The following is an 18,809-nucleotide window of genomic DNA, read 5'->3' as shown; positions in this document are numbered from 1 at the left end:
GTGGGGAAGGAGAACCAGGCACCTGGGCAAAGGGGGGGGGGGGGTAAGGGGAGGAAAGAGGGCCGAGAGGGAGCGTTTCGGCCAAGTGTTGGGCTGGTGGAGCTGTGCCAAAGAGGAGCCCCTTCTACGCACAGCCCCCCTCGTGCTGGCTCCAGGTTTTGGGGGAGGGGGGCATCCAATATCGTGGGGCCCCTCTGCCATGGGGCGTTCTCCCACCTTGCTCCTGGCGCAAGCCTTGTCCTGGGGCATCGTGGGAAAGTGTGCCCCCCCGGCCCCGCTGCCACCACCTGTTCCCCACTCACTCCCCCAGAGGGCCCCAAGCGACACGTCCAGCGGGGGCTTTGTGGGGGGACATTTCCCTGCAGGACCCTGCTGGAGCGTGGCGACGGCGGGCCCCCTCAGGCACCAGACGTCCCCTCGCACAGCGCTGGCCTCACCTGCTCTGGCCATCCAGCGCCTCTTGCAGGTCCTTCCCCTTCCCCTTCCCTCCACCCCCAGCCCTTCCATCCCTCACCGCTCCATGCTTGCAACTCACCTCTTCCCCCAGCGGGGTTGGGTGTCCCTTTCCAACGGGCAGCCCACCTGGGCCGCGACTGCCACCCCCGAAGACCCTCCCCACAGCTGAGATCTCCGCCCTCGTTCTCCTCCCCACCCCTCCCACAACAACCCTGCGAGGCGGGCTCAGCTGAGCGAGCGAGCGAGCGCACAGAGCCCTCCAAGAAGCCCCAAGCGGAGGGAAGATCTGAGCGCAGCACCCCGCCGCTGAAGCCCGAGCACCAGTCCCCTCCTCGGCCCGGTCCCATCGGCCCTTCGTCCAAGCGTCCGTCTCCATGTAACTGCCAGCTCCTTTCCTTTCCTGCCCGTCTCCCCACCTGCCTGAAACTCACATTAAGGTGCTGACCAGACCACGTCCGCGGGGAAAGGTGTGTGCGGGGTCACTGGGGAAGTGGGGAGCTGGTCCTCTGTGTCACCGGGGCGATCCCTTTGCTGCCGTAGTACTCCACCACCTGCTTGGGCACCTCGGCCAAGACGCACTTGGCGAGGGCGTTCGGGGGCGCCTGGAAGAGAAAGACGGGGCGTCTGTGCCTTGCCCTGCCGGCCGTGCTGGCAGCGGAAGGGGAAGGACCGCTCTGGAGAGAGCTTGAGGGATGGGAGAAAGCAGCAGAGAAGGCGAGCAGGAGGCAGGAGGGCCGGCTCTGTCTCCTGGGTGTTTGCTTGGTGGCTTTTGACAGATCACAGGCTCCTCGGTCTAGAGCACCCCCTGCCCCCCATGGTGCAGGCTAAAAGAAAGCGTTTTGTGCTGCTCCCAGGAGATGGGCTCCAGGCGCTTGCCATGGGAAGGCATCGTGCAGTGATGCCATCTCTCTTCTCCCTCAAACGGATTCCCTCTGGAATAAACGGGTCAAGTCGGCAGAAGTTGCGGGAAGACACGGGGTACAAGCAGACAGCAGCGATGCCTGGGCCCTCGGTAATATTCTGTACACGGGGGAGCAGTGCCGGAACGGGCCCCTTGAGCGGAGGGCTGGGCAGAGAAGGGGAGGGAGGTGGGCGTGTGGGACCCCCAGCCCTCTGGGGGCAGCCCTTGGGTGCCCAAGAGCTGGGGCGTTCATTAAGATCTGCTGTCCCTCAAAGCGCCCCCCCCCAAATCAATGCAAATGAATGAGCAGATAAAGCCCTCCGTGGTCCCACTTTCCACAGGGTGCTGGAATTTCTTAATGTTCGTCAGAGTGGGAATGCACAGGAAGAAGGCCAGAGACGGGGACAGGAATGAAGACACAAATCCGTAGGGAAGCCACAGGGAACGGGAAAGGGAAGTGGAGAATGAAGGGTACAGCCAATCCCATCTGATCCTCTCCTGATCTGTTGAGCTCCCAGAATCCTCAGCTCAGCACTGCTCCCAGGATCCCGCAGCTATGCAGGCTGGGGGATTCTGGGGGTTGTAGCTCTACACATCTGAAAGGCACTGAGTTGGGAACAGATTAGGCGAGTGAGGAGATGGAGCGAACCGGACAGGTGAGGAGATGGGGAGCCCCGCTGAGCAGCGATTCACGTCCGGTGGCTTCAAGGTCTTGAATGCCTCCTGCCCTCTTGGGGGGGGGGGGCGTGGGGGGCGCTTACCTTCTTGAATTCCCGGACAGGCACGAACTGGACGATGTCACGGACGGCCCGGCCCTCCTCGGACTCCAGCATCCCACGGTCGCCGTTCAGCTCCCGCATGTCGGAGAAGTCGGCGTTTCCGATGCCCACGATGATGATGGAAAGGGGCAGGCGCGAGGCCCGGACCACCGCGTCACATGCCTCCGGCATGTCGCTCACCACGCCATCCGTGAGGACCAGCAGCACACGGTACTTCTGTGGGGGCGGGAGAGACAGGGGGGCTAGGAGCAAGGGGGCGCTGAAGAGCTGTGGGGCACAGATCTGCCCTTGATGATGTTTATCCATGTCTGCAGATATGACTACTGGGATTTACTTAAATTTCACAGGAGAAAAGTCAGCCAGTTAATCTCTCATCCAGATTAGCTCCAAATGGATTCTTAAATTCATCTGCGCCCCTGTCATGCTAAATTAATGGATTTTTTCTCAATTTCACAGCATTGCAGGAGAGATTTTGGGGGGGGGGTGAGGAGATTTGCAGCATGAGGAAAGTGCTCCCTTCCTTCCCCAGATACAATCTCCCCCGAAAACTGACAGCTGTGTGGCCCTTCGGCTGAGAGAAAGCCCTTCCGTTGGTACTCAGGACTCAAGGAACAACTTTGGGCCCCCGAGAAAGACACTCAGGGCTCGGACTCCACTTGAGGTCCAGACCAAGAGCACCAAGTCTCTCTCCCCCCACCCCAGAGAACGATCTGGGGCAGACACCCCACCTCTCCCCCCCCAGGTGCCCCCAGCGTGCCTCGCCTTACCGTGGGCAACCCCGTTTTCTCCTCCTCTGCCGCGGGAGCAGCCACCTTGTTGATGATGGGCGCCACGTTGGTGGGGCCGTACAGCTGGATCTGGGGCAGACAGCGCTTGTAGGCCTCGATCACCCCGGAGATCCCTGCCGGGGGAGGAAACAGGCGGTCGTCCCTGGCCCGCATTCGGGGGGTACAGAGGGGCAGGGCCGCTCAGCTTCACTCGGCTGGGCTCTCCCAACCTGCCCCCCCCCCGGGCTCGGGTCAAGTTGCAGGCGTGGGCACACGTGCTTCTTCCAGCTGCTGTCGGCACAAGCCCCCCCCCCCCCCCCACCCCCCCCCCCCCCCCCCCGAGCTTTTACAGGCTGCAAAGCCAGCCCGGTGTTTTTCCATTTTTCAGTTCGGAGATGCACAGGACTCAAAGCAAGCTTCCCCAACCCAGCTCCATCCAGAAGCATGAACTACAGCTTTCATAGCCCCCAGACCTGTGGCAGGGTGATGGGATATGTAGTCTCAGCCCCTCTGGAGGGCACCTGACTAGGGAGGGCTACAGGAGAGGATGGGGGTCCCCATCAGCCCGACCGCCTGGGTGCCCTTCCCAGACAGGTGGCTCGTGACTCGAACAATGGCAGGAAGAGCTGTTTCGGGGGGGGGGGGGGGGGGGGTTAATTCAGGCTCTTTCTGCCCGAGGGCCGGTTTATATTCTGGAGAAGCAAAGGCGGACTGGACCAAAGGAGAAAATAGCAATGCCCAAAATTCCAGCAGACGGGGGCTGGATTTCTCCCTGGGGGGCAGGTTGCCCCCCCCCACTTTCCTGCACTGCTCTTGTGGACACCTGCACTGTTTGCCCAGGTATCTGTTTATTGCCGAAGGGCTCCGAATCTCCCGCTCTCGTTTCCCCTCCCTCCTGTGCTCCATCATCCCCAACCCTCTGCAACAGCCGCAGTTTTCAGCGTTGGCATCTGTGTCAGGAAGGGGCTGATTTGCACATCAAAGGACTCCTACTTTCGCACTCCGGGTTCTCTGGCTCGAAGTTGATGGCGAAATCGTGGGACACCTGTCCGGGACAAGAGGAGAGGGGCCCTGGATGAGGACAGGGCAAAGGAGAGGAGTCAGCGCCCAGCCTTGTGGGTCCCCAGAATCCCCCCCGGGCTTGCCTCGAAGTCTGGAGGAATCCGTGCGCCAAAGCCGAAGGCGGGGAACCGCTTGTCGCTGGAAGAGAGGAATCTAGGTCACTGCGCTGAACGGCTCGCTCGCTCGCTCGCTCAATCCCACCCGTGTGTGGTGGGCAGAGCGAGGGAGCGTTACCTGTCCGCTCACCTGTCGTAGTCCTGGCAGATTTCGCCCACGGAGGAGAGGGCCTTCAGGTACTCGTTGGGCTCCTTGGGGTTGATGAAGTGCAGGGAGTGCTCGCTCCGAGGGTCCCCGTTGGAGGCTGTAAAGTCGATGGCCACCTGCGCGCAAGCAGAGGGAGTCTAACTGGGACCCCCCCCATCATGAGGCCCTACCTTGCAGGGTTGTTGCGAGGCTGAAACGGGGGAGGGCAACCAAGGGCCATGTAGGTCACCGCCCTGACCTTTGCAGAGGAACAGCAGGATAACCGTGTCCTTCAGATGTGTTGGACTACAACTCCCACAGGCTGGCTGAGGATAATGGGAGCTGTTGTCCATTATACCACAGACTGTGATCCAACCGATAAATACCCAAGTGCCCCTTTGCTCCCTGCCTCATTCACACTGCGCGCCCTTTGATTAATACTTGATATACCCCCCGCCCGGCTCCCTTTCCTGGTGGCTTCTGCCAATTTATTTATTTTTCCTTACTGTAAAGGAGATTTGTAAGCCACCCATGATGTAATCCAGGAAGGTGTGGACTTTCTCCACCTGCAGGGAAGCAGAAAAGGAAACGTTAGCCACCTTCCGATTCTTTTGCCCCAAATGTCTGAAATATCACACCAATGAAGTCATCGTGGTCTGTCACACACAGATCGGATGCCCTCCAGGTGCGTTGGACTACAAATCCCAGCATCCTGCAGTAAGCCTAGCGGGAGAGTCCGGCAAGTGACTGGAGGCCCAGAGTGGTCCCAATCCCTGCACAGTGACCTCTTGTTGAAAAGCTTCAACCCTCTAGAATAAGGTGCTACAACCTGTCTATAATTTTTGGGTTATTTTTGGCCCATTTTGCAGAGATCCGCTGAACCCAGCAGGGATTTGCCTAGTCTTCGCTCACCTGAGCCGTGTTTATTTCAATCAAGCTTCTCTATTCTTGGTTCTAACCCATGCTGGGCACTTTACCAGGATTAAGCTGAACTCGACGCCAGTTCGAGTTCAAGGGGAAGTGCAGGTAGCTCTGAGCTGAAAATTGCCCTCAGACAGTTAAAAAGCCCCACAATTCATGCTCTTCAGGAGCTTTCAACTCCAAACTGGAGCGCTTTATCCACCTGCCACAGGGGTTTTGAAAACCTGGCGCATCTGGGTCCTCAGGCCAGGTATCCCCAACATGACCACCTTACCCACCTTCTTCTAGCTCCACCCTCTTTCCCTCACCTGCCAAGAATGTTGTAGTTTCATCCCTTTCCCACAGGATCTTCCCGCAGTCAAAAAGTTTGAAATGCTTCTGCTAAGGCATCAGTTACAAAGCTAAAACACGTAGGGACTTTTTATCTTTTGGCCCTCGCAGGGTTTTTTTTTATCCTTTGGCCCTGCTCACCACCACATTAGCCCCCGCAAAATTTCTTTGCAATGGAATTCAGCCCGGGGCTACCATGCCATGCAACTTCCATGGCCAGCCATCCTGCCTTCCTCCCTTCAATCCACAGATGCAGCACCTCATTTCTCTCCATCATGGTCCCGTCTTCCTTCCACCCATGTTATCCTCCTGACCGCAACACCCCGCTAGCTGGAGCGATCGTCCATCAGCTCACAGCCGAACCCGTTCTTTGCAGCTTGTCATCATACATATTTAAGCGGCAAAATCTTTAGGTCACCAGGACTGAAACTGCTGATCTGCAATGGGTGACTTTTTTGGTCAGGCGGAACACAGAGAGAGGTTGTGTAACTAAGGGCACAATCCTGCACCTATTTAAACAGAACGAAAACATGCTGGCAGTTCTCAGGTTTTTTTCTTTCTTTCTGTCTAAACAGGATTAAGCCTCGAAGGGTTTAAGCTACAAATGTGAAGACTCAGAAAAAGATCAGAAAAATTGGAAGTGTGAGGAGGGTGTTTTTGCATTTTTTCCTGGGCCTTCACATCTATAATTCAGCCCCTGAGGACCAAGTCATCACTGAAGCCATTTTAAACCTCAAAGGCAATTTGATTTCGCCAATGGGTATTTGTTCTTAAGGCTCAGCGTTAGCCAGACTGGACTGCACATAAGATTTAATGACCTCTAAGAAGCCCACCTTGCACTGTGTGAGAACAATGTACCCAGAATTCTTGTAATGCTTCTTCTTTTCTTGGTATTTATGATTAATACATTCCCATTTCACCTACAGAGGGGGAAAAAAAGCAGTAACAATGGACTGGTGTTGTATTGCGTTCCCTGCCACAATATTGTGAGACTCTGAAAAGCACATGGCCAGATCGCTCCAAAGATCCAACATCTCGTTTGACATACAAATGAACAAAGAAAAGCACATTCCCACTGTGCTTTTATCTGTCCTGAATTTTATCTGTCCATTCAGTTTTGCTGGGCACCCTTGAATTCCACTCAGCCTTTTCCAACCTGATGCCTTCCAGGTGTGTTGGATTACGGCGTGTTGGACGACAAGCTGTGCTCCGAGACAACTGAATGGCAGCAGCGTGGAGAACAGTTTTCTAATATTACGAAGTGGGGTGGGGGCATGAAACTTGCCAACGTTTCTCCCTGTTTTCTGCCTCTGTGCGTTGTTTTCATAAACCTCCATCAGGATTCCATTTGGAGACCTTCTCCTCTGCACAACATCCAAGTTTTCAAGTGAGCAGAGGAATGTGCTTGTGGGGAGACGCACAAACTGCGTGGAACCCAGGAGTCCCGAGCTTGCGTTGGTGCAGTTAAGACGACGTTCTCCTCTCTCTCTCCAGAGAGGGGAAAATGGGTTTGATGTTCTGCAGCAGGGCACCGGCTGTGCTCAGGACTGACTAGACAGTGTCTGCACCGTGTCACAAAAAATCCCTCCCCTCATCGTCAGAGCAATTTAAAAAGTTCCATGTATTTTTAAATTGTTCTTATTACTGCCAATTCATTATTCAGTATGCAAGAGAGAAAAATCTTCCTTCGGTAACCTAAGAATGAATTTGCATTAAAAAATAAAGCTGGACATAATATAAGGATGGAAAAGATGTCAAGGGATACACCTACCATATTTGTTAACATAGAGAAAATTGAGTTTCTCGCTGAGATACATTAAAATCTTTGTTACAAAGATCCGTAAAGTGTTTCCACTTTTCTTTCAAGATTTGTTTGTTTTCTTTTGTCCTGGTTGCATTAGTTAATTTCAAGATCACTGCGGAATCCCTCTCACTTTCTGAAGCTTTTTAAATAATACTTTTATATCCCCAGTGCTAGGTGGAAAATGTTGGAAGTTGTAAAACTTTTTTTTCTTTTTGTTTAAACATGAGTAGAATTGCACTTTTAAGTTTTGCTGCAGCATACAGGAAATTTTGGTCTGAACAGATATAGGTTTGTCCCTTTAATATACAAAAATCCCTAAGTGGCTCACATTAAATATACAAGATAACAAGCTAAAATAATACATAATTTAAATACACTGCAGCATAATACCAGTACAGCAAGGGAAGGCATAATATATTACAGGTCAAGGAAACAAATACATGATCAGGAGGCATTTAAAATCTGCCACCGTTTCCGTCTCTCGGGCTGCACGTGGCAGACTGTTCCAAATTTCTCCTGAATAAAGCAAAAATGAAAAATGCATGAAGTGCATTTGGCACTCTTCCAAGTTAAAAACTAAAGGAAAAGGCAAACAGACCTCTAGAAATGCTATTTATGCTTGTGGTTACAGTGCCAGTCGTTGGCACTGAACCACTCCAGTTTGGTGTCATGGTTGGACTGGGAGATGGGGATTCAAGCCCCCGTTCGGCCTTGAAGCTCACTGGGTGCTCTCGGCCTAGCCTACCTCACAGGGTTGTTGTGAGGAACCCATGGGGAAAGGAGGACAATGCACACTGCTTTGCAAGACAAAAGAGGCAGGGTATATCTGCGAGGGCCTCTTTTACCCCTCCATTCCTCTCGCCCCCTTTGCCTCGCATCTTTCGGCTAAACTACCTCCTCTCCTGTGGAAGCCGGCAGCATCTGCTGGAAGCTGGTGCTGAACTCGCCGATGTAGTCATGCTTCCCGCTGGAGTCGTGATCATAAATGATGCACTGGAAGGAGAAAGCAGGAATTCAATAGGGCTGAGAGACAGACATTCAGCACAGAGGTATTTCCGCTCCCCGGACGTTGTCTGGTTCCTTCACAAACAAAGCTACACCCTTGTTGCATGTGCTCCCGACACGAGAGAGAGGCCGGCTGGGTTCAGACAAGCCAGGGCTTGGTAACCATGAACAACCCAGGAAGACAACCCATGGTTTGCTGCTGGGTGGCGAACGGTGGGTTGCTGACTGCAGTTTCTATTTTGGCTGGTTCAGTTTCTGCAGCAAGCCATGCTTCAGTGGCTCAACCTGGGTTATTGTGCTGTTTGAACCCTGGCAAAGCGTGGGTTGAGTGCCTTGGCTTCCCCAGAGTGAGGTTTGCTCCAGTTTCTTGCGGCTCTGACCGAGGGAAGACAAGACTTCCACCTGGCCTTTTTTAAAAATAGCAGAAGGTTATTTGTACAGATGGTCCTAGATAAAGGGGCATCCGGGGAAACCTTCAATAGATGGGGGCCATAAGGACTGAAGCCACCTTCCATTTAAGGCCCCATCCAAGTCCCGTTTAAAGATAAACAAGTTATCGGACTGTTCCACATCCGCAGCGCTTCAGACCGTATGGGGGGACTCACAGGTCACAGCCTTCCACACCTGGCCGAGCTGTCTCGTACTTCTATTTCAGCTGAATCAGCATTTGTGTATTGCATCCAGACGTGTAAACAAGCATGTGCAATTTTATGTACCGATGTGCCCTTTTCTTGCAGATTTGCAAGTGTCCATTCCAGGAGGACCCTGTTCCACACACGCCACACTCTGGGGTGCGGGGGGGTGTAAAGCTTTTCGTGCCCCCACACTCTGCACGCTGAATGAGTTGGCCATGCAGCTTGGCCTCCTACCACGGAGAATCCCACCAACCTGGGGATGCAAGGCCCAAACCAATTCACCTGGGGCCCCAGCTGGCTCTCCACCCCCAGACCTCCCCAACCCCTCGCAAAGCCCCCAAAGCTTGCCCTGCTGGGCACATGCTCACCCGGATGGCTTTCTCAGGGTCACAACTACACAGAGACTGCAAGGAGACACGGAACGGTGCCCACCGGGGACTCAAGTTATTCTTCACCACCTGGTACAAGAGGGGAAGGAAACAGCAGCAGGGAAACTGAGGTACTCATCCCAAATATGTTCTCCCTGAGTGTCACAACTGCTTCTTTTATCCACCTCCCTGACTAGTCTCCTGGCCTCTTTGGCCGTGGCACCAAAACATTGGAAACCCTTCCCTGTCACGATCAGAGAACGTGCTTTTGCTGATTTAAAAATGCACAGGCCACCATTTCCCCCTTTCTGTTCTATGAATTGTTCATCGTGGGCAGATTGAATTATGGGGACATAGGTCCTGATAAAAGTGGGGAGCAGACCGAAATAATATGAGTAGTAAGCTTACTTGCCTCCTAAATAAATCAGCTCCCACAGCTAAGCAAAATACGGAATTAAGACTCCCTTCTCTGCAGATCATGCAGGAAAAAGAGAAGCTCCTGTTCGAAGTTCGCTTCTTTTGCAACAATCTGATATGAGCCGCTTTATCAGCCAGTTCAAAGCAGGAACATTCGGGGATTTTTTTTCAGATGGAGGCCTCAGAATTTGAGCATCTTTTTCTGCTTCTCGGTACCTTGCCTTCCTTCGATTTATTTCCATCGGGGCCCTTCAAACCCACACCAACAGTCCTCCCCAATCCAGCCCTTCCTTAGCCGCCGTCCTCACCTCCGTCCGCCAAACCAGACTCTCAGTTTCATTGTTGTTGACCTTGTATATCTCCAGGAACGGGTCGGATTTGCTGAAGAAATCCTACACAGAGCAAGAAGCGGTCCAAACATCAGAATGCTTTTCAAAGGGGGGAATCAGCAAACATGCCAAGCTCTCTTCCCCGAAACCAAGCCCTTGCCCTCAATAAAATACAAAAATAACAATATAAAATTAAAATTAACAATATAAAATAAAAAAAATATAAAATATAAAAGAAGTCGCCCTGGCCAGATTGGACAGGAAAAAGTCCGGTACCCCTGCTATATGAGAAGATGGGGCCAGAAACCCCTGAAGCACCCCGAAATGACCCCCCACCAGCCCACCCCACACATGCCCTCACTTTGCCCCCCTCTGCTCAGGCTGCAGTCCGGCCTCCCAACTAACAGGTGAGCAGGACTGGGCATCCCAGGTGATCTGAGGTGATCGGATGCTGGAGAGGTGCCTGAGTCTTGAGCAGTGACTCTTTGAAAATGCTGCACTAAATCCAGATTTAGCAGGCAATCCTGTGCAGGATTGGGCAGGAAAAAGCCCTGCAATAGCGGGAGCTGAAGGGTCTTCTATTGGCTAAACAGGCATGGGACACGCTTCAAGCCAGCTCATTGCAATCGATAGGACTTGCATCAGCCAGGCCTAACCAAGAAGTCACTAACGCGTTGGTAACTTCCCGATCAGATTTCTGCAACGCGCTCTATGTGGGGCTACCCTTGAAGACGGTCCGGATACTTCAATTGGTGCAGAATAGAGCTGCCAGGTTGCTGACGGGGACTGGGCGTTGTTCTCATATAACCCCAGTTCTCCGTCAGCTCCACTGGCTCCTGATTGAAGTCCAGGCCCAATTCAAGGTGTTGGTTATGAGCTATAAAGCCCTCAATGGCTTGGGCCCTGGGTATCTAAAGGAACGCTTGTGTCCATATATGCCCTCCCACCCCTTGAGATCAGCAACAGATGCCCTTCTCCGGGGGCTCTCCGTGAAAGATACTAGGAGGGTGAGTACCCGGAGGAGGGCCTTCTCTGCGGTGGCGCCCCATCTATGGAATGCGCTCCCCAGAGAGGTCCGCCAGGCACCGTCTTCATTTGTTTTTCGGCGCCAGGCTAAGACCTTTTTATTTAAAACTTATTTTAAGTGTTAATTTATTATGGAGGACTTTAAAAAAAATTTAAGCCGAGATGCACCGGGTTTTAATATTTTTAGTGTATAAATTTTTATATGATTTTGTTTGTTTTTGTGGTGAGCCGCCCTGAGGCTTTGTTGCGACGGGGGCGGCATAGAAATGTTTTAAATAAATAAATAAAATAAAGAACCCGAAGCCTCGCAGGCTGTGTGTTCTCTCCTTCAGCAGCACCGGCCTGCCTGCGCACGCCAGCTGCTGAGGAGCATGGGTAGGGGAAGCCTTGCACCCATCCTGCTTGGCGGATCTCGTGGGCAGCAGGTTTGCCACCGCATCTCCGGCCTGCCAGGCTAGATGGAGCTGGGGTCTGATCCAGCAGGGCCTTTCTAAGGCTCTCAGGAGCCTAAGAGAAAATAATTTTCAGGATGCACATTTAACCTACCCGTGGACCTACCTTGCAAGGCACCAGGACCTCTAAAGCATGCAAGTGGCTTAAATTTCTTTTTTAAGAAAAAGACTCCCATGAATACTGCAAAAATATTCAGTGAGGAGCTACTGTGTAAGCTCCCTGATTAGAAACATAGAAACAGAGCGAGTCAGAAGGGGCCTCCCGGGCCATCTAGTCTGACCTCCGGCACCAGCCGGCTCCGCTCATGACATGCCCACCATGTGCATGTCCAGCCTGTCCTTGAACACCCTCACCGATGGGGCCTCAACCACCTCCCGGGGAAGCCCAGTCCACAACCTCGGGGTCCTGACTGTCAGGAAGTGCTTCCTGGAATCCAAATGGAAACTTGGCTCCCTGAGCTTTGCTCCGCTGGATTCATCCCCTATACATTTTCCCGTACTCTTGTTAAAAATGCACACACTGCCAACAACATCGATAGCTGGAACCCAACAACGTCAATAAAATTCTGCTGAGATCTCCGGTGGTCAAACCATTTCAGATCCAGGCGATGTGGCCAGCTCCTTCCCACCACGGCCAGCTCCCCGCAGGCCTTCCTGTTCTCTCTGGTTTAGAAATGTATGAAGGGTGGCCATTAAATACCTTTGACGGGATCAGTCAAGAACGGTTTTTAAATGTCGCACACGTTCCTCTGCACTCTTTCTTGGAGGGAAGGTTTCTGCGAAACCCACAAACCACCACTTCATTTTGTAGGGTTGGCCTCTCCGATGTTTGCCTACCTTGTCGTCCAGCTCCTGCCCATGAAATTCCAGCTGCACAAACTCGTTTGTTGTGGAGACCTCTTCGGCTTCGACCTGTCGGTAAAAATGACCGAGGGAGAGAGACGCATCCCAAAAGAAATACAGATTAGCTCCGAGCTGGCGGAGAGTTGTCTACAAATTGTGCCCCCACCTAGCACTCGAAATGAGGCCTGATTTAATAAATGCATTTATTGATTTTCTTCAGTGCAGTCCTCAGCAACGACTGTGGATGCCCTACAGGAAGCTGGTTTCTCATGGTGTTTATACCCTTCTGGTCTTTGCTTCTGGGGAAAAACTCCACTGGGCTCTTCATCCACTGTGAAGGTTCCTGCTGCCCCAGCAGGGTAGAAAGTTACCCCTGGCAAAGGCAGGTGCCAAAAATGAGGCGTGGAAAACCCCATGTTTAGTGAGTCTTCGGACTAATTATAAAGGACTATAAGTTAAATGAATGAATGAATAAATATTCTGATGGTGGTTAACAGCAGCCCAGGGGGCACTCCAAGACACAAAACCCCTCCGCGCTTCTCTGAGCATCTCTGTTCGGAGGTTTTGGGGTGGCTTTTTGGCGTACTTCTCACAGCAGCCCCAAAAGTAGACCGGTCAGTTTGTGAAGGTGCCACCTTGAGTCAGGTCCTGCAGGTTCAGCCAGGTTCCCGTGATCCTGGCTGCCAGTGGCACTTTGTGCATGCTCAGAAGCAGCCTTGCCCCCTGCAGGTTCCAAGACTGAGTTGGAGACACGCTGGGGCATTCCTGCAGTGTCAGCTGCCAGCCTCTTTCCCTCAAGCTGTCCTTGCTTCCCCCTTGTCCTTCCCAGGCCCACAAAGGGCTCCACCCTCCCCCGGTGCCCCCCACACCGCCTGAGCCAGGGGGATTCTTGTACCGTGATAGTCGACTTCTCCGCGACCTCTCCGTTTCTCAGCACCAGCGGCTTGGTGACCTTGGTCTGGGAGACAATCTGGAGTTGCCCAGAGACAGGAAAGGACAAGATGAATGACCCCCCAGGGAAGCGGGGAGAGAGAGAGAGAGAAAGAGAGAGAATATTTCTCCTTCCTTGCTTCAGAAGAAATCGGGCTGAAGGGTGGACACCTGCCAAAGGCAGGCACCCAGCCCGATATGTGTATGCCCCTTCTTGCCCCCCAGCCCTGTGGAAAAGGTGGGTAAAGTGAGTCGGCAGTAGAGAGAAGGGGGACTCACAAGCTTGGGGGGTCATGTTGAGGGCATCTAGTCCAGCCCCCCCCCCACACACACACACACACACAAAACCTGGAGCTGGTTTGTACATTGATACATATGCCAAGGGCTCAGTTAAGAGTTCCAAGCCTATCACATAATTTGGCTCCTGGACATCATCAGTGTACATTGCCAAAAAAGCAACCAAGTTTCTAGCTCTCATGAGCTTCAATCAGGGTTCAACCCTAATCCGGCTCAGCCACAGAGTTTCCAAGGTGACTTTCGCTGTTCGCCTCAGCAGCCTTACTAGGTTGTTGTGAGACTACAATAGAGGGGAACCGGATACCCCAACCTGGGCCCCTTGGAGAAAGGTGGGCTGGGAAAGACGTGATGTTTCTTGTGGTCTGAAGAAGGATTTTGCCAGGCAGCAAGGCCTTTCGACACAGCAATGCACCCCGTGCCTGCACAAAACCCGCAAGAGTGTTGCTCGGGGCTGGGAGACCCTGTTTCCTGTGCCTGGGCTGCAGGTATGTCTATTTTATGCTTCCTTTTGCACCCGCCTTTCTAAAAGGCACCCTTCTTGGAAGTGATGCCTCAGGGCCATGAGCTGACTGCGGGTGGGGCCTGAATAGGTGGGCGGGGCCTAGCCGAAGGTGGGCGGGCCTAGCCTATAATGGGCGGGGCCACTGCACTTTACTCTGCCTTTCCTTCAGACCCCTCCTTTTTCTCTCCCTCTCCCCAAAACTCCCATTCTGTCGCTGATTATTGTGATTATTTCATTACCTGTTACATTCCACCTTTTCTTCCTCTTGTGAGGAGCCCAAGACAGCTTACACAGCTGCATTTTATCCTCACAAAAACAGCAACCCCATGAGGTAGGTCAGAGGGAGCAAAGGACTGGCCCAAAGTCCATCTCATGAGCTGCATGGCCAAACAGGGACTGGAAACCGGACCTCCTGGGTCCCCCCAGTCCAGCACCCGCACCACCATGTCACGCCGGCCCTCTGATATTTCAATGCCCCCTTCTCTCTCTCTCTTTCGAACACCCCCTTTCTCTCTCTGCCCGGTGGCTACTGGGGAATGGGGAATGCAAACCCTCGCCGGTTTGCTGGCTTCCATGGGGCTTTGGAAGCTGGGCTGGGACCCATGGCTTCAAGTCGTGGCACGAGGGAAGTGCTTTTCCTGGGGGTGGGGGACCAGCCTTACCTGCCCCAAGGTGCATTCAGTGGAGCCAAGTAGGTCTCCAGCATCCTCCTCCGGGCTTTCCGCGCTCTCTCCATCAATGTCGAACACGGCAAATTTCAGGACCTGCATCTCTTCAAAGAAATAGTCCAGGGCAAAGACGTGAGCAAAGACCGGGTTCTGTGACCCACGGAGGACCTCGGAGTGCCCCACCTGGGGAGGAAAGGAGAGGTAGGTGCTGGCAGCGTGGGGAGCTGGCTGGGACATGGGGCAGGCGCTTGACCGCTGCTAAAAGATTGCCACTTTCCACAAGTGTTTCCGCCTCTGACTTTAGCCATTATACCCCATCTCTCCATGTAGAGCAAGACAGACTCTGTGGTCCCTGGAACCCCCATGCTCCTCACAACAGTCTTGCGAGGTTGCACACCTCACCAGCTGCAAGCCATTTTTCCTGTCTAAATGTGCGTCGGATCGCACCTTCATCCATCGTGCTATCAAAATGTCAGCTCAAACATTCATCTGTGGTCTGGTACCTAATCAACTGATCTGAATGTATAAAACACCTTTTGGTGTTTCCTTGGTCTTCCTCTTGCTTTTAAACGAGCTGCTCTTTTAGACTACCATGAACCAAACGAGCAAGAATGCACGGACCCTGAAACCCACGGCCAGGGTTTGAAATGTGGATTTTGCTCTGGCTACAACTTGCACTGCCTTCTCCTGGCAGCCTTATTAGCCATGGGCTGGCATGCAAATATATATATATATATATATATATATATATATATGTGGATTTATATCCTGCCTTTTTCCTACAAAGGGCTCAAGGCAGCTTACATCTCCTCCTCCATCTTATCCCCACAACAACAACCCTGTGAGGTAGGCTGGGCTGAGAGGCTGTGACTGGCCCAAAGTCACCCAGTTGGCTCCATGGCTGAGCGGGGACTAGGACCCAGATCGCCTGAGTCCCAGTCCCAGCTCTGAACCACGACACCACACTGGCTCTAAACAGGTAATATACAGGTAATAAGGAGGGCGGAAGGCACCCCAATCGTAACAGAGACGTTGGTGATGACTTCCTAGAGCGGTCACCTCGTTCCACTGGCCGTCACTGAGCAGCTGAAGGACCAGGCATGGGTTGGGCTTGACAGCACCTTCGCGCTCGGAGAGGTTCCAGCAGGAAACGCGGAGCTCCACCCGGGATGCCCCGAGGGCCACGGGCTGGGTGTCCACCCCTTCCGACATGGTGTGGCCTGCACAGAGATGGTCCTACGCAGAAAGGAGAGAGACCGAGCGTCAGGGAAAGGCGGGACAGGAAGGCGAGATGGGGGAGCGGAGCGAGCAAGCCGGGGCAGGCGGGTGCCACGGGCAGCTGCCGGGGGGGCCACGACCGTGCGGGCCTCTCCGAAGCACTCGCGCGGGCGTGGAAGGAGCCCACGGCAAGCTCCAGGTGTGTCCCCAGGGCCCTGAGGGGAGAGACGGGACTGGCTGGCCATCTGCCGAGGCAGGGGTCCGCGGATCGGGCCTTCCTGGGGCTGCTCTTCCCCCCAGAGTGGGGAGAAGGCGCTGTGGGTGGGCAGAAGGACCGAAAGAAGGAAGGACAGACAGACGGATGGGTGGACGGGAGGAAAGATGGATGGTCGGAAAGAAGGGTGGAGGGAGGGAAGGAGGGACAGATGGAAGGGAGGTAGGCGGACAGACGGACGGAACAAAGACAATGAAACCAGAACCATTAGAGAACGGACAGTGAAAGCTTCAGCTTGGATATAATTCATGAAGATACCTGTGTGCCTGAAAATGGCCCCTCCCCTGTGATCTGGAACTCCACATTTTCCAGCATTCAAGGACCCTGTGATTATGCCATGGGGAGAGAATTGCACTCTGCACCTGCTCAGGGGCTCCTTTCTGGTACTGCTGTGACTGAGCTGTGGCACTGATGTCCGATGGGGTGGCGGCGGCGTCTTTGTGGGTCCCGAGTGAGGAAACGAAACGGCAAGGACAAAGAAGCCACCATTGTTTCCGGGGAACTCGGACAAGGTTTGGGCATCAAGGGCATCGAAGCTGAGGCTGAGCACCAGTCGGTGGAGACGTGTGAAATGCGAAACGACAGGTGTTGAACAACCGAAAGACCTGGCCTGGATCCATAGCCCTCTGCCCGGGACGCCTGGAGTGCTGGCTCTCTCCGTGGCTTTGGAAAGGCCCTCTGTGCATGCTCAGAGGGCAACGCCCGCAGCCCAGGAATGAAGGACGCGGCTTCCGGACATGCAGGGAGTCCACGCGCTCGCTCTCCCCCCAGCCCCGCCTGCGCCTCCAGCCTCTTCCCCACTCCGGAGGCAGAAAGAAAGCGGAGTGCGGAGCAAGAGGCGCGGCGACACGGACGCATCCGAAGTGGCGCGGGCGCTTCGGCACAAGCGGTGCTGAGTCAGCCTCCCTCCCCCGCTCGGGCGTTGGGTTTATTGGCTTTCTGGCACCCGCGTCAAATCCGGGCAGCGGGAAAGGCCAAGGGAAGGAGGCCTGGTGGGGGGGGGGGGCTCGTGGGGGTGGAAGGGGGCGCCGAGGAGATGCTGTGGGCGCAGCTTTGAAGGGCACGCCTGCCCCCTCCGGCGCAGGCTGGCCGGGGGGTCACCTGTGACGGCAGGATGGAGCTGCCATGTGCGGGAGCACTGTACCTTGGGGTGGCCGGGTGGCCTACTTTATCGCAGGCACTCCTCCTGGTTTTGAAGATGTCCCTGTAGGAAAGGCTGAGCGATTGAAGGAGGCAGAACAAGGAAGGGCTTAGACAAGTCACAGCAATTCAGTAGGAACCTGCCAATCCGAGGCAAATTCGTGTCCTCTGTTTCTGACGTTATGGAAAGTTACCAGACGGTGGGGTGGGAGTCGCGGGTGGGGGAGCCAACGAGGGCGGCCACCTCCTCGGGGACTCCTGGAAGGCTCTCCCCGCCCTCGCACGGAAACAGGATCCTGGGCTAAGTGGACTTTGGGTCTGATCCAGCACAGCTCTTTGCAAGAATAGTTCTGCTTCATTTGCATCTATACAGATGGCCTCAGCAAAATAATAAGCGTAATAGAAATTATGTGCACACTGAGCATCTCTTCGGAGAAGTGCGGGCGGGGAGCCGCGTCTGTGTGCTCCGGCTCAAAATGCAAACACCACAACAACTGCGCGGTTCGGTTTGGGACACGCGAAATCTTCTACGCTTCCCCGAGCCTCGTGCAAGGGGATGCTCGTTGGGGGAGGGGGCATGGATGGGAGGGGCAGCCCCTTTCCTCCCCCTGGACCATATTTTCTGGCAGCCCCTTTCCTCCCCCTGGACCATATTTTCTGCATCATCTCCCATTGGCCTGTGGATGATGGGTGCTGTCACCTGACAGACTGCAGGGCACCAAGTTGGAGAAGGCCCTCCCCACCACATGCCTTCAGGGTGGTACAGGCCTGACAGGGGAGGGCTGTACCACAGGACCATGCCCATTAGACCTGGTGGAGGGGGAGGCAGGTGCACCCCCTTGCTTCCCTCCTGGCATGCCAAGTAAAGATTTCAGGTAAGCCGAAACTCGCTCGGTCTGCTGCTCTGGCAGGCTCCGTGTGGACCTTCCCTGCTCCTCGGAGGCTTCTGCGTGGCACACAAGTCTCGCAAGGGCCAGCGCAACAGATGGAATCGCTCCTGCAGCCACGGAACAAAATACAGCTGGGAAGAGCGTGCAGGGCACACTTCACTCTTCAAGGATGATCTGACCACCCGTGAGGTTATGAACCTACACACACACACACAACACACGCACACGCATGTGTGCAGAGGAGCGCCGTTGTGATTCTGTATGAGTCACTGTTCTCAGAGGGGAAGAGACCTGCTCCCCCCTCTCCGCTCTCTGCCTGATCCAAGCTCACCCTGCCCTCCTGTTGAAAGACAGGGCCCAGAGGGAGGCCGAAACAGAACAGTGACTCAGGCACAGAGTCCAAAGCAGCTTCCTCCTAGCTGACAGCCTTCTGGTACACATTCACACAAGAGCGGAGCACGGGTGCCAAACCTCTTCCGCCCAGGAGCTGATTCCATCGCGGAGAGGCACTTGGGCAGGGCTGGCGGCAGAGGGGGCAGGGCCTAAAATGCC

General features: G+C 54.3%; 1 protein-coding gene across 1 annotated transcript; it reads right to left on the bottom strand.

The window, feature by feature from the left end:
* Window positions 1-935: 935 nt before the first annotated feature.
* Window positions 936-15,947, bottom strand: CPNE6 (copine 6). The gene is made up of 15 exons (XM_044420883.1): window positions 15,795-15,947; window positions 14,730-14,918; window positions 13,234-13,308; window positions 12,333-12,407; window positions 9,997-10,080; window positions 9,272-9,361; window positions 8,158-8,256; window positions 6,293-6,379; window positions 4,715-4,774; window positions 4,212-4,345; window positions 4,049-4,103; window positions 3,897-3,948; window positions 2,904-3,037; window positions 2,119-2,352; window positions 936-1,058 (listed from the first exon to the last, which is right to left on the bottom strand). Exons 1-15 carry the CDS (start codon window positions 15,945-15,947, stop codon window positions 936-938), a joined length of 1,644 nt encoding a protein of 547 aa, XP_044276818.1.
* Between the last annotated feature and the right edge of the window lie 2,862 nt (window positions 15,948-18,809).

The sequence above is a fragment of the Varanus komodoensis genome, unplaced genomic scaffold, assembly GCF_004798865.1.
Source record: "Varanus komodoensis strain SLA01 unplaced genomic scaffold, ASM479886v1 scaffold112, whole genome shotgun sequence".
NCBI lineage: Eukaryota > Metazoa > Chordata > Lepidosauria > Squamata > Varanidae > Varanus > Varanus komodoensis.
Note: the sequence above shows the minus strand (reverse complement) of the source record. Positions and strands in the feature narration are given on the sequence as shown.

Coding starts and splice junctions, on each gene's coding strand:
- CPNE6 (XM_044420883.1), bottom strand. CDS start 15,947: ATGTCGGAAGGGGTGGACACCCAGCCCGTGGCCCTCGGGGCATCCCGG. Junction 13,309..14,729: donor CTGAATGCACCTTGGGGCAG/GTAAGGCTGGTC, acceptor GGGCAACTCCAG/ATTGTCTCCCAGACCAAGGT. Junction 1,059..2,118: donor CTGTCCGGGAATTCAAGAAG/GTAAGCGCCCCC, acceptor TTTCTCTTCCAG/GCGCCCCCGAACGCCCTCGC.